General features: G+C 34.9%; 3 protein-coding genes across 4 annotated transcripts; 1 reads left to right on the top strand and 2 right to left on the bottom strand.

Annotated features, from left to right (window-relative positions):
- Nucleotides 1-222: 222 nt before the first annotated feature.
- LOC111284030 (26S proteasome regulatory subunit 4 homolog A-like) lies at nucleotides 223-3,244 on the top strand. Its single transcript, XM_022872774.2, has 6 exons — nucleotides 223-788; nucleotides 1,389-1,634; nucleotides 1,985-2,154; nucleotides 2,227-2,443; nucleotides 2,574-2,714; nucleotides 3,015-3,244. The coding sequence occupies exons 1-6, from the start codon at nucleotides 306-308 to the stop codon at nucleotides 3,096-3,098; spliced, it is 1,341 nt and encodes a 446-aa protein (XP_022728509.1). The 5' UTR covers nucleotides 223-305; the 3' UTR covers nucleotides 3,099-3,244.
- A 285-nt stretch (nucleotides 3,245-3,529) lies between these two features.
- On the bottom strand, nucleotides 3,530-8,399 carry LOC111284029 (chaperonin CPN60-2, mitochondrial-like). Of its 2 annotated transcripts, none has more exons than XM_022872773.2 (18): nucleotides 8,186-8,399; nucleotides 8,042-8,066; nucleotides 7,810-7,941; nucleotides 7,188-7,347; nucleotides 6,673-6,848; nucleotides 6,458-6,553; nucleotides 6,149-6,253; nucleotides 5,932-6,018; nucleotides 5,761-5,850; nucleotides 5,583-5,663; nucleotides 5,428-5,496; nucleotides 5,126-5,203; nucleotides 4,934-5,029; nucleotides 4,685-4,784; nucleotides 4,496-4,599; nucleotides 4,117-4,222; nucleotides 3,924-4,002; nucleotides 3,530-3,820 (listed from the first exon to the last, which is right to left on the bottom strand). In XM_022872773.2, exons 1-18 carry the CDS (start codon nucleotides 8,221-8,223, stop codon nucleotides 3,715-3,717), a joined length of 1,728 nt encoding a protein of 575 aa, XP_022728508.2. In that variant the 5' UTR covers nucleotides 8,224-8,399; the 3' UTR covers nucleotides 3,530-3,714. The 2 variants fall into 2 exon arrangements, with proteins under 2 accessions (XP_022728508.2, XP_089614820.1); XM_089758694.1 differs by having other exon boundaries at nucleotides 5,461-5,496; nucleotides 8,186-8,396.
- A 1,429-nt stretch (nucleotides 8,400-9,828) lies between these two features.
- LOC111284010 (two-component response regulator 24-like) lies at nucleotides 9,829-10,779 on the bottom strand. Its single transcript, XM_022872734.2, has 2 exons — nucleotides 10,341-10,779; nucleotides 9,829-10,223 (listed from the first exon to the last, which is right to left on the bottom strand). Exons 1-2 carry the CDS (start codon nucleotides 10,557-10,559, stop codon nucleotides 10,047-10,049), a joined length of 396 nt encoding a protein of 131 aa, XP_022728469.2. The 5' UTR covers nucleotides 10,560-10,779; the 3' UTR covers nucleotides 9,829-10,046.
- Between the last annotated feature and the right edge of the window lie 1,462 nt (nucleotides 10,780-12,241).

The raw sequence follows: 12,241 nt of genomic DNA, 5'->3' as shown, positions 1-12,241 counted from the left end.
ATTTTTATCAATTAAATTTTTGTTAAAAAAATAATTAATTAATTTTTTATTTAATTAAAAAACTAATTGAATAAAAATAAATATATAAAAAAATTTTAATTGATAAAAATAAATATTTAAAATTTAATTGATTATAATAAAATATTAAATATTTATATGATTATTGAATTTTTTATTAAGATTTTTTTTTTTAACACCTTAGCCTAAAAACTTTCTTCCTCCGAATAACTTGATCCCAAAGCACACCAACTTTCAAAAATCCCCAATCAGCTCGAACCTCAGGGACCAAAAACGAACCCTAAGCCATGGGTCAGGGAACACCAGGCGGTCTGAATCGGCAAGGTATGTCAGGGGACCGGAAACCCGATGGATCTGACAAGAAGGAGAAGAAATTTGAGCCGGCGGCACCCCCAGCCAGGGTGGGTCGCAAGCAACGAAAACAGAAAGGACCCGAAGCCGCGGCTCGGCTTCCGACAGTAACGCCGCTGACTAAGTGTAAACTCCGGCTGTTAAAGCTGGAGCGGATCAAGGACTATTTACTGATGGAAGAAGAGTTCGTGGCTAACCAGGAACGGCTCAAGCCGCAGGAAGAGAAAGCCGAGGAGGATCGATCCAAAGTCGATGATTTGAGAGGGTCGCCAATGAGTGTGGGTAATTTGGAGGAGCTGATCGATGAAAATCATGCGATTGTTTCGTCGTCGGTTGGGCCGGAGTATTATGTTGGGATTTTATCGTTTGTTGATAAGGACCAGTTGGAGCCTGGATGTGCTATTTTGATGCACAATAAGGTAATTAAAGTCATCAGCTTTTTGGGTTTTGGTTTAGGTCTAGGGTTTTTTTTTTTATTATTAAAGATTATGAAAAGAAATTGATTTAAGCATTGTTTTAGCTGAAACGGTACTGAATTCTTGTGAACATTTAGTAGATAACTGGGTTTTAATCATGACTTCTTACTTTAGCTTAAATTAAAGCACCTTGATGAGCTTTAAAAAATGAACTTTTGATCAAAGCTTGAATTCGTAAACGTGTTCAAACCATGGTGTAGCTCTCGAGCTAGATGTTTTCTCAAATAAATATGGGTGAGGCTTGATGTGAAGTTTGAGTAAACAAGCCCAAGAATGGGGTATTCGGCTCATCAACTTGCTTTGTGTGCTATCATAGTTGTTGACATTCATGTCTTCGGGGATATTGTTTAAGTCACATCCTTGCTAATCTAAAATACTAGTGTACATGTTGAAAGGATAAGTAGGAACCCTCTTCTTCCACTTGAGGGTTCTGCATCTTTTCTTTCTGTTGATTGTAAGCCTCTCTAAGGCACTATGTTACATCTAATGCAATTTCTTTTGTTGTTGGAAAGGAATTTATGCTTGGTTATCGTATGTTCTCAGGTTCTTTCCGTTGTGGGACTTCTGCAAGATGAAGTTGATCCCATGGTATCAGTGATGAAGGTTGAAAAGGCTCCATTGGAATCTTATGCCGATATAGGAGGTTTGGATGCTCAGATACAGGAGATTAAAGAGGCAGTTGAACTCCCTCTGACTCACCCTGAATTGTATGAGGACATTGGTATTAAGCCTCCAAAAGGAGTTATATTGTATGGAGAGCCTGGGACAGGCAAGACCTTGCTTGCAAAGGTGTGTGTTAGCCAGACTTCTTTTCTTTCAATGCACATCTGTCTATAATGATTAATGGTTTCATTTTTGTGCTTTTCCTACCTTTTGTTTCAAGTTAATCTCTTGTTTGATTATGATACAAAACTTGTTGTGTCTAGACAACAGTGCAAGGTGTCGGGCAAGATAAGCTTCCAAAAATCAGAGTCCATGTTAACTTGAAATCTATCATTTTTGCATGCAATGTGTGGCTGTTAATTATTTATCTTGGTCATAGCTACTTTTTTCTGCTAGTATCACACACTTAGTTCCTTGGGTTGTTTCTGCTGTATAATAATAGATCTGAGTTTGTTATGTCATTTATGTTCTTTCAGGCGGTGGCTAATTCTACATCAGCAACTTTCTTACGTGTTGTTGGCAGTGAATTAATTCAGAAGTACTTGGGAGATGGTCCCAAGTTAGTTAGGGAACTATTCAGAGTTGCTGATGACCTCTCCCCTTCAATTGTCTTCATTGATGAAATTGATGCAGTTGGTACTAAGAGGTAAGTTAGTGAACAATTATGCCTTGATGAAAATACACTTGGAATTTTTCTCATTAATAATCTGCCGGACAGGTACGATGCCCATTCTGGTGGTGAACGTGAAATTCAGAGGACCATGTTGGAGTTGCTGAACCAATTAGATGGCTTTGATTCAAGAGGAGATGTCAAAGTGATTCTTGCAACAAATCGAATTGAAAGTCTTGATCCAGCTTTGCTTCGCCCTGGTCGAATCGATAGGAAGATTGAATTTCCCTTACCCGACATCAAAACAAGGAGACGCATTTTCCAGGTATGTCATTGTTCATGATATGTTGAAACTCTACATCAAATATGTTTCTCTCATCTCATTTACTTATGAAGTTTGGTTCTTTAACGCTTGCTTCATTATACCAAGCCACTTTCAAATCTTTGCACTACAGATACATACATCAAGGATGACATTGGCTGATGATGTCAACTTCGAAGAATTTGTTATGACAAAGGATGAGTTCTCTGGAGCTGATATAAAGGCAATATGCACTGAGGCCGGTTTGCTTGCTTTAAGGGAGCGACGCATGAAGGTGAGACTTATATAAATTCCTAATAAAGAAAGTCTTCGCTTCTCTTTTCTAAAAATATATGTTGGTATATTTTCTAATATGTAAGTTCAATTCTACAAGATTGCATTCTGGATATATAGGTTTTAGAATCAAAGCCGCAGATTGATAGCCATTTGAATTTCAAATGCTTCACAAATACCCATGAATACTTGCATATAATTTTACAATGATTCAAGTTGTTCATAGAAGTTTTACCTGAATCTAGATGTATCAAGTAATAGCTTGATCCAGTGTCTGATTTCGCATAATCCAATGTTTCAGGTGACGCATGCAGATTTTAAGAAGGCCAAGGAGAAGGTAATGTTCAAAAAGAAAGAAGGGGTTCCAGAAGGACTTTATATGTAGAAAAACTTGTTTTAGATATGTTTCAAAGATGTTTGTAATCCTGGATTCAAGTTTTTCTACCCAAATGTTTTCTATTTTGTGGCAAACACGTACATGCAGTTTCAGAGCAATATGAAGCATTGCAAATGCTAATCCTTTTAAAGGCATTTACAAGGACACTTTTGAGTGTCTTGTCTACTTCATTGTAACCGTATTTGATTTCCAGCCTTTACTTGCTAATCATTGAAATATTGGTTGGGCTAACATCCCTCTCTGCTTATCAAAAAGTAGAATACGTTTGAGAATACATTTTTTTTCCTCGTAAGGTGATTACTTCATATGGCTAGTGAAAAACGAAATTTCTTACAAGTAAACATGAAACACAAAATCTTTGCCAAGATCCTTTGGCCACCACGAATCCCCCTTATTCTGAAATGTTGGGAGTCTAGAAAGAAGAGAGAAGGAAAAAAATGGATTACTCAATGAATAGGGGAGACAAGAAAGTTCTCCAACAATGCCAGTCTCGTCTATAGCCTAAAATAGTCTCTTCTCATGTTTACAGGTTTACATCATATAAAAAATGTGTCGATAAGTTCGGAGCACAGCCATCCCCCATTCTGCGCCTGCCTGTGAAAGCTTAGTAATCTAGGCCGCCCATGCCACCTGGGGTGGCTGGTCCGGCCGTCTCATCCTTTGGAAGTTCGGCGACAATGGCTTCCGTTGTGGTCATCAAAGAGGCAACACTGCATTGCACAAGTTATAATAAGGCGAGGAGCTCGAAAAAAATAATAACCATTCTTGTAAAGGAAAGATATATAGGATAATAGTATTTCCATAAATCATCACCTTGCAGCATCTACCAAGGCTGTTCTTATGACTTTCAATGGATCAATGATTCCTGCTTTTACCATATCTACATACTCACCTGGTGCAAGCACAACGGGGAAAATGCTCATCCAAATTTCAAGTCACCAAATCATCTTGAACCCATAAATCCTTTTAACATGTTTTTGTAGGGAAAAAAAAAAAGAAAACAAACCCTTAGCTGCATCATATCCGAGGTCAGGATTATCCTGTTCCAGTAGCTTTCCAATAACCACTGCCCCCTCAACTCCAGCATTAGAAGCAATTGCGTGTACAGGCATCTACAGAAATGACATTGAAACTGTAAAGTAAGCCATCTCCCAGAAGCATACATTAGGCACTTGTCATAAACTATATCGAGTTCTCAAAGCTCAAAATTTAATCGGGATCCTATTTTATGAAGCATACACAAAAAGGATCATAAACAGCACTACTCAGTTCTTAAACCCGAAATTTATCTCTGTAAATGTCATGTTCTCTGTTCTGTGAATAAAGATTCTGTTAGAGAACATTCCATTGTAAACAAAAAAAATCGAAGGATAATGAGTTGGAACCTTAAGAGCATTCTGGATGATCTGAACACCTATCTTTTGATCAAAGTTTTCAGTGTGCAGGTTTTCAAGCTCCTTTGAGGCATAAAGAAGTGCAGCTCCACCACCTATGAATAGGAATCTCTTGATATACCATATGACAACATGAATCCAACAAAATCAACCAATTGCAATGCCAATTCAAAAGCCTACCAGGAACAATTCCTTCCTCCACGGCAGCTTTGGTTGCATTTAGGGCATCAGTAACTCTATCCTTCTTTTCACTTACTTCTGCTTCACTTGCTCCTCCAATCTAACAAAACAAACTTCCATCAGTGCGTCAGTGAAGAGAACAGTTTAAGGGGCAACCATCAAATTGTTTTAAAATTTTCCATAGTTAGTTTGCATTCAACTCAGAGTGACAAAATTTGACAAATCATTCATCTGGCTAGGTTATCTAACCTTCAAAACTGCAACACCACCAGAAAGCTTTGCAAGTCGCTCTTGTAACTTTTCCTTATCATAATCAGAAGTACATGATTCCATTGCAGATCTTATCTGCAGATAATTCCACATAAGTCATAGATTGAATACTACTATACAAAAAATCCAGATAATTGTCAAAGATATGTGAAAATTAGCAACAAAACTAACTTGGTCGCATCTTTCTTCAATGCCAGCCTTGTCTCCAGCCCCGTCAAGGATAATTGTGTCATCCTTTGATACTGTAACCTACACTTGCAGCCCACAGAAGTTAGCACAAAGCCACAACCAGACTGAAAAGCAAACAAATATGCCTTTCAACCAAAAAAAAGTAGCAAAATATAAACAAAAAATCTATACTTGTCAACCTAACTAGAGATGTTGAGAGCAACAAGGCAGAGTCTCTTCCAAACTGTTGTAGCCTGAAAACCATATCTCTATGCTAACAAGGAAGACATTATTAATTAACCAACCTTTTTGCAAGAGCCAAGCACTTCTGCTCCCACCTTTTCAATGTTGAGACCAAGTTCTTCAGTTACTACCTATAAAAACCAGGTGTAAGAGATATGGTGGTTAATGCTTCAAGTAGTAATTCAAAGTCTTAAGTTGAGAGAGGGAGAGAAGTTACCTCGCCTCCTGTGAGAGTAGCAAGGTCCTGCAAACCAGCTTTCCTACTTTCACCAAACCCTGGGGCTTTAATGGCGCACACCTTTCCAACCAACCACAATTGAAAAAGTAAGATTCCAACCTTGATGGTATGAGCCTATATAATAGCCACAGTTTCTCGCAGAAGAGTATTAAAATACCTTGATTCCAACACGAAGCTTGTTCAGAATGAGAGTTGAAAGTACTTCACTTTCAAGATCTTCGGCAACAATTAGTAAAGGCCTTTGCTTCTGGAACAACATTACGTATTAGTCTACCAATGTGATAACATAATACAAATTTTGTGATTATCCTCAGATAGAACCACTCACTGTCAAGGACAATTCCAAAATTTTAACCAAAGCAGGCAAGTTTGAGATCTTCTTCTCATGGATCAAAATGAGTGGGTTCTCTAATTCCTGGCAAAATAAAACCAATTGTTTGTAACACTGATGATGTTTACAGGGAAAAAAGGCGGTAGTACCCCATCATTTCCTGGCAATATAATGTGCTAAGAAACCACCAAATATTACACCAAAATACACTTACACATTTTTGGTTCTTCTGGTTGGTGATAAAGTAAGGGGATATGTAGCCCCTGTCAAGCTTCATTCCCTCGACAACCTCCAATTCGTTGTACAAGGTTTTCCCATCCTGAAAAAGAATTCAAGGGAGAAACAAAATTCATACATCTGAAGAACTCGAATCCAATAAGACAGAAAATGGCACTGCAAAAAAGAACATGGCTCAACTGGAAAAGGAATAGGTGAGAAAGAAGATTCCAAGAAAACTTTCTAGTGATAAAAGAATTCAAGTAACAGAAATGACATAAACAGAAGAATTCAATAAATGACTTACAGCAATGGTAATAACACCCTCTTTGCCAACTTTCTCCATAGCCTTGGCAATGAGCTCACCAATCTCCCTTTCTCCATTTGCAGATATTGTTCCAACCTTCAGAGGAAATAATGATATAAGTTATATTGAAAACACCACCTGATCAACTCATAGTGGTCCTGTTCTAAGGTTCAGCCTTCCAGTCTTAGAAAAAATGTTTTTTCATTGAAGCAAACCTGTGCAATTTCCTCAGATGTGCTGATCATTCGTGATCTGCTCTTCAAGTTTGTCACAACTGCATCAACTGCCATTGTAATTCCTCGTCTGAGGTCCATGGCATTCATTCCAGCTGCCACTGACTTGCATCCTTCAACAAATATTGCACGGGTGAGGACTGTCGCACAAGTGGTGCCTGTGAACAAGACAAGCTTTATATCAGTAAACACTACTATCACGTCAAGGTTTACCGTTATACTTATGCAAACCCAGATTGTCCCATATTTCCAACATCTTCTCCGACGTCATAGAACAACAAGAACAACAAAATGAAGTCTTTTCCCTCAATGCAGGGTTGGATTGACGGATAATGTAGCACCGCTGTACTTTATTCAAGATTATATCCTTGGTAAATTCAGTAAAAGTGAGCTCTTTTCCTATGGTTTCCCTCCATTCCATTAGGAAAAGAAAAACATCAATATTAACAAACATGATTTACTAAATTAGCAGGCTAGTGTAACATATGAATCCTCACCATCCCCAGCAACATCATTGGTGGCATTTGCGACCTGCTTTACAAGGGAGGCACCAATGTTTTTTACTCTGTCTTTAAATTCAATGCTCTTGGCTACAGTAACACCATCTTTTGTCACCTTAGGGGCCCCAAAACTTTGTTCCAAAACAACATTACGGCCCTGTGTAAAAGTTGACCAAAAAAGCAACATACTTTAGTTAACTACTACCAAGCACCTCCCCATATGTCTGGAAGGAAGTGAAGCTAAATGTATATTAGAATATATCTATATTAATCATATCAAGTGATCTCAAATATATGAAACCTCAATAACTTTGCATCAATCAATCACAAGAGGAAGAAATGAGAAGATATCCCATCAAAAGGGACTAGTTAAAGGACACTTCTTGAGAACAAACCGTGTGAAGCTTGAAATCTCAATCCCAATACACAAACTTTTTCACAAAGAAAAATGGATTAAATTTTCCAAAACAGCAAAAGCAACTGTTATTTTCAGTTTCCACCACCCAAAATGCACATTAAAAGAACATCAAAATTTGCTATGTGATTAACATTATATTACAGTGCATTTTATATACACAAATTTGCTATAATCTATAGTAAATGTGAATAAAGGACTGACTTTTGGACCCATGGTGACTTTAACAGCATCGGCCAGCTCTTCAACGCCCCTAAGCATCAAGGCGCGGGCTTCTACACCAAATTTAATGTCTTTAGCCGCATAGTTCCGACTCCCACTCAATCTATTACCAATCTGCAACAAAATCAAATATCCATATCAAAATCAAAATCAAATACACAACAAAAAGGAGAAAGAGATTCAGAGAAATATATATATATATATATAATCTTACCAACTGGGTATTGTTCTTGGCCAACCTACAAGTTAGAAAGGAGCAAAAGTAATTAGAACTCAAAAGAATAAAAAGAAAATGATTATATAAGAGATAAAGAGTGAGATAGCGGCGGTGGCGGTGCTGGGGAGTGGGCGTGTTTACCTGGCTTTGGAAGCAAGGGAAGCGGCAAAACGATACATGTTGGCGGAGCAGCGGTGACGAAGCAGCGGAGGAAGTTTTAGGGTTTAAGGGAGGTTTTAGAGAGAGAAATAAATTGAGGGAAGAGAGAAGGATCTGGAAGAAACGCGCCTAGAGGTTTACGGTTTAGGCGTGCGTCAGCCGTCAAGGAAGGGAGCCATCCGAAGGACACGGTTCCTTGTTTTTTAAAAATCTTAAAAATTTATTTACCAAAAAAAAAAAAAAACTAGGAGGCCCAATTCCGTGCAATAAGATTTTTTTATTAAATTTTCATATAATTCATTAAATGAAATTATTAATAATCAGATTTATCATTTTTTATAATGGAAACTGTAATTTCTTTTGAAATATGGAAATAGTAATTTTCAATAAAAATGTTATAAATATTAAAATTTGAACAAAATATTATTTTTTTAAAAAATAATTATATAAATAAATTGAATTTGACAATTAGTTTAATAGCAAGAAAGGTTTTAAAACTTTAAAAAATTAAATTTAAATCTTATTGTGTGTGGGTTTAATTATTTAATTAAATTATAATTTATTAATTAATTATTTAATGACATAATACTTTATTATTAATGCAATTTAAAAAAAAAAAAAGAGATCATTTCACTTTATTCCATCAATTCTCAGCCTCAATATACAATATCCACTCTAATATTAGGTCGTTTAAGACCTTTCTCTCTCAAAATATATTATTTATTTATTTATTTATTTTGAAAGAATTTGGGATTATAACTTGCTTCTTTGAATAAAGGCACACATGCAAGCATTTATCATTAAATCTTTTGATGTAGTTCCTTCCTATGTAAAAACAAAGTAAAATTTTGAAAGATTCCAAAAAAAAAAAAAAAAAAAAAGAAACACTCTCCTCCCTTAGTCCTTAACAAAAGTTGTGTCTTCTATAAGGAAATATTAGTCAAGCTCCTCTGTTTGATCAGACTTCCCCCTCCACCACTAGACCCTAAGCAAAATTAGAGTAAATTCCACATTCTCTAACGTTCATTCCAAATCTCCTTTGGTTACAGGGTATGGAAATATATATGTCAATTTTATTTTATATTATCAATTAGAATCGAGAAAAATAATAAGAGACGAATGTTATATGTTAATGTATATAAATTTAAATATTATATTTTTTATTGATAAATGATATGTAAATTTAAAAAATTTACAGGTAAAAATTTAATGAATTCATAAATTTTAATTGGATTGATGATTTATCTTATCCGTATTCTTAAAAATAAGTAATTTTACTTAATTTTTTTTTACACCACAAAAAAATTTTTGTTCAATAACAAACGACATGCAACAAAATTTCACGTGTGGGCTGGCCTCCCTCATCAATTTTATATTGGAAGTTTACAAATGGAGGTTTTCTCCAAGTTCTAACATGCATGATTGCTCTGCACAAAATAATAGACAATACACCAAAGAAAGCAATCTGTTACCAGCAAGCTAAAATAACACCACATTCTCTAAGGCAAATCATATGCATAAGGACCGAAGGATGGTTGGTTTAAGTAATAAAGAGAGTATATTTCTTTTTTTGTTGTCTCGGTTCAAATTCGTAATTTTTCTTAAATTCATTAGATTCTATATAAATAAGATTGGTTGAAAAAACAATGGCTAATGTGCTTTTTGCAATGAAATTTAACAGCGAAAATAAAAACTAAAACTTAGTTGCAACCATAATAGAAACCATTGTAGTAAAGAATGGGGTTAGCTTCTTGTGATCGTACAACAAAAGATATGGATGACTACCGGAGAGATGGTTGGGTTTTTTAGTCAAGGCAACCGCTTTGTTGTCGTAACAATGTTCCTAACCATTGGGGTTGATCTTACGGATAATAGAGACAAGCTTAGGCATTGTCAAGGGCTTCTCCTGGTAGTCATCCAGACCAGCTTCCATGAATTCTCTTACTTCTTGTTCTACTGAGCGTGACGACACGCCTGCAATCAGGCTACGGATTCCCATTTCACGAAGCCTCCTCGTTGCCTGCCATTCCAAATCATGCAGTGCTTTGAATCAGAGTTACTGATGTTTCAGTTATAATATTGTAAAGAAGCCAATGATATGAACTAATAATTAATTATAGGCCAAACATTTTGTTACCTCAATGCCATTCATGACAGGCATATCCAAGTCCATTAGGATGAGGTCGAAGCTTTTTCCAGCACAATGGATATCAACAGCTTCTTTCCCATCGCAGACGACTTCATTTTCTATGCCAAGATTGTCCAACAGCCTGTGGTGAATCGTTCGGTTGATCATATCATCGTCCACAACAAGTGCAGTGATCTTGGCGGATTGCTCTTTTTTGCTCTGCGCCATGTTAATTCTGCTCCAGGCTGCAGGGATTGAGAACTTAAGTATCAACAAATTGTCTGTGAGTTGTGGGTTTCATTAATCTAATTGTCGGACCATGAACCTAATAAAGAGCCAATATTAGACTACATGTTCTGTTTTTTTATGAGGCAGAGAGACCAGATTTATTTTGATGCACAAAAAAATTGACAAAGGATGTAATGACACTACCTAAAAGCATTTACTTTGGTCAAAGAATTAGTGAATAATTAATGTAACTGATTAGACAAGAAATGTCCTGGTTGAGATTAAACTTTGACCATGTCCAAGAAATCAAAGAATAATAGTATTCCAAAACAAAAATAATTACAACCTTCTTTTTCTTTCACAAAAGTAGAAAAAATGTTCGTTTCAGAATTTAATTTTTTATGTTTATATATTTATAAAATATTGAATTTTTAGTTTCAATGATCGAAATTTATTCCTTGATAATCTCAAATGTAAAAGCAAAAAGAATTTTTTAAAACCAGTGTCAACTTCCACAGAAGAAAAATATGCCAAGAAGATGAGTTCATTTTTAGATATGTTTGCATCTCAAGCACTAGAAATTAAAAAGGACTTGTCCCTCTCCTAGACCTAAGTTAATATATACATATATATATTCTTCCCATGGTGGATTCTTGGTTATAAAGATGGAACAGTATCGGTTGGATTGTGTTGAAAATCACTAAATCTATAAAATTCGATGGTTTCACATATTTGGGAGATATCATGGGATATAATGGTGAAAGAAGCATCATAGCATCTTATAAAAAATGAACTTCGCATGGAACCAAATCTACAGCTTGCTTAATTAGTTTCTCTTTTGTTTCTTGTTTATTGTTTTTTATTACTCCATTAATTAGCCAAACTTTTTCGAGTTTCAAAGGAGAGAAATAAAATCGAGATTTGAACTCAATCCTTTTAATTTAATAATTTAAAATAAATACACTTATTATTAAATTAAATATCCCAGTATTTTAATTTAATTTCAAGGATAAATGAAAATGTACAAAATCTTTTTTTTTTATTTTTTTTACGAAAAAAATTGAAATCAATGATAAAAATATGAATTATAGATATTGAATTTTAAACTTTAAACGTATTAAATATTATCTCTTAATTAAATCCAAAAATTCTTTTACTTTTTAATTTCATCATAAAAAAAATGTCATAGACAGGGGAAAAAGATGCATAATTTAATGCAACTTTTACTATTTTTGGCTTCAATCAAAGGGCGCATAATTGTGTAAGACATCCAATGTTTCATTAAATGCATTAAAAATTTTTGATGATTTAGATTTTTTGGCTCCCGTCCTTGAAACTCAAATATTTCTTCTTATTTACTTGTTGGTTGTACTAATTGAAGTCGTTTATCAATTAAAAAGATGAAACTATAAGAAAAATTCATAGCTTTCATGTGAAATATCATATTTTCAAAACAAATGGATACTTTGAAATTCTGATTAATGAAATTAGTGAAACGAGGGAGGTTAGTCCTTTACGAGATCAAGAGATCCTAAATAAATGGTGGAAAATTTATTATTATTTAAATTTTATTTGAATAAACGATAAAATTAATTTTAATAAAATTAAAATTATTATTATTATTATTGTAATTATAATTAAAAAAAATATCAATGAAAATATTATATTCAATGAACTCACTA

Source organism: Durio zibethinus, chromosome 3 (genome assembly GCF_047325235.1).
Source record: "Durio zibethinus cultivar Kanyao isolate XHJ-2024 chromosome 3, ASM4732523v1, whole genome shotgun sequence".
NCBI lineage: Eukaryota > Viridiplantae > Streptophyta > Magnoliopsida > Malvales > Malvaceae > Durio > Durio zibethinus.
Note: the sequence above shows the minus strand (reverse complement) of the source record. Positions and strands in the feature narration are given on the sequence as shown.

Excerpts from the sequence above, each read along its gene's own strand:
- LOC111284030 (XM_022872774.2), top strand. The coding sequence starts at position 306 with ATGGGTCAGGGAACACCAGGCGGTCTGAATCGGCAAGGTATGTCAGGG. Across the intron at positions 1,635-1,984 it reads GCAAGACCTTGCTTGCAAAG|GCGGTGGCTAATTCTACATC; the intron begins GTGTGTGTTAGC and ends ATGTTCTTTCAG. Across the intron at positions 2,715-3,014 it reads TAAGGGAGCGACGCATGAAG|GTGACGCATGCAGATTTTAA; the intron begins GTGAGACTTATA and ends CCAATGTTTCAG.
- LOC111284029 (XM_022872773.2), bottom strand. The coding sequence starts at position 8,223 with ATGTATCGTTTTGCCGCTTCCCTTGCTTCCAAAGCCAG. Across the intron at positions 7,348-7,809 it reads AAGTCACCATGGGTCCAAAA|GGCCGTAATGTTGTTTTGGA; the intron begins GTCAGTCCTTTA and ends ACTTTTACACAG. Across the intron at positions 5,030-5,125 it reads TTGAAGAAAGATGCGACCAA|ATAAGATCTGCAATGGAATC; the intron begins GTTAGTTTTGTT and ends AATTATCTGCAG.
- LOC111284010 (XM_022872734.2), bottom strand. The coding sequence starts at position 10,559 with ATGGCGCAGAGCAAAAAAGAGCAATCCGCCAAGATCACTGCACTTGTT. Across the intron at positions 10,224-10,340 it reads CTGTCATGAATGGCATTGAG|GCAACGAGGAGGCTTCGTGA; the intron begins GTAACAAAATGT and ends TTGGAATGGCAG.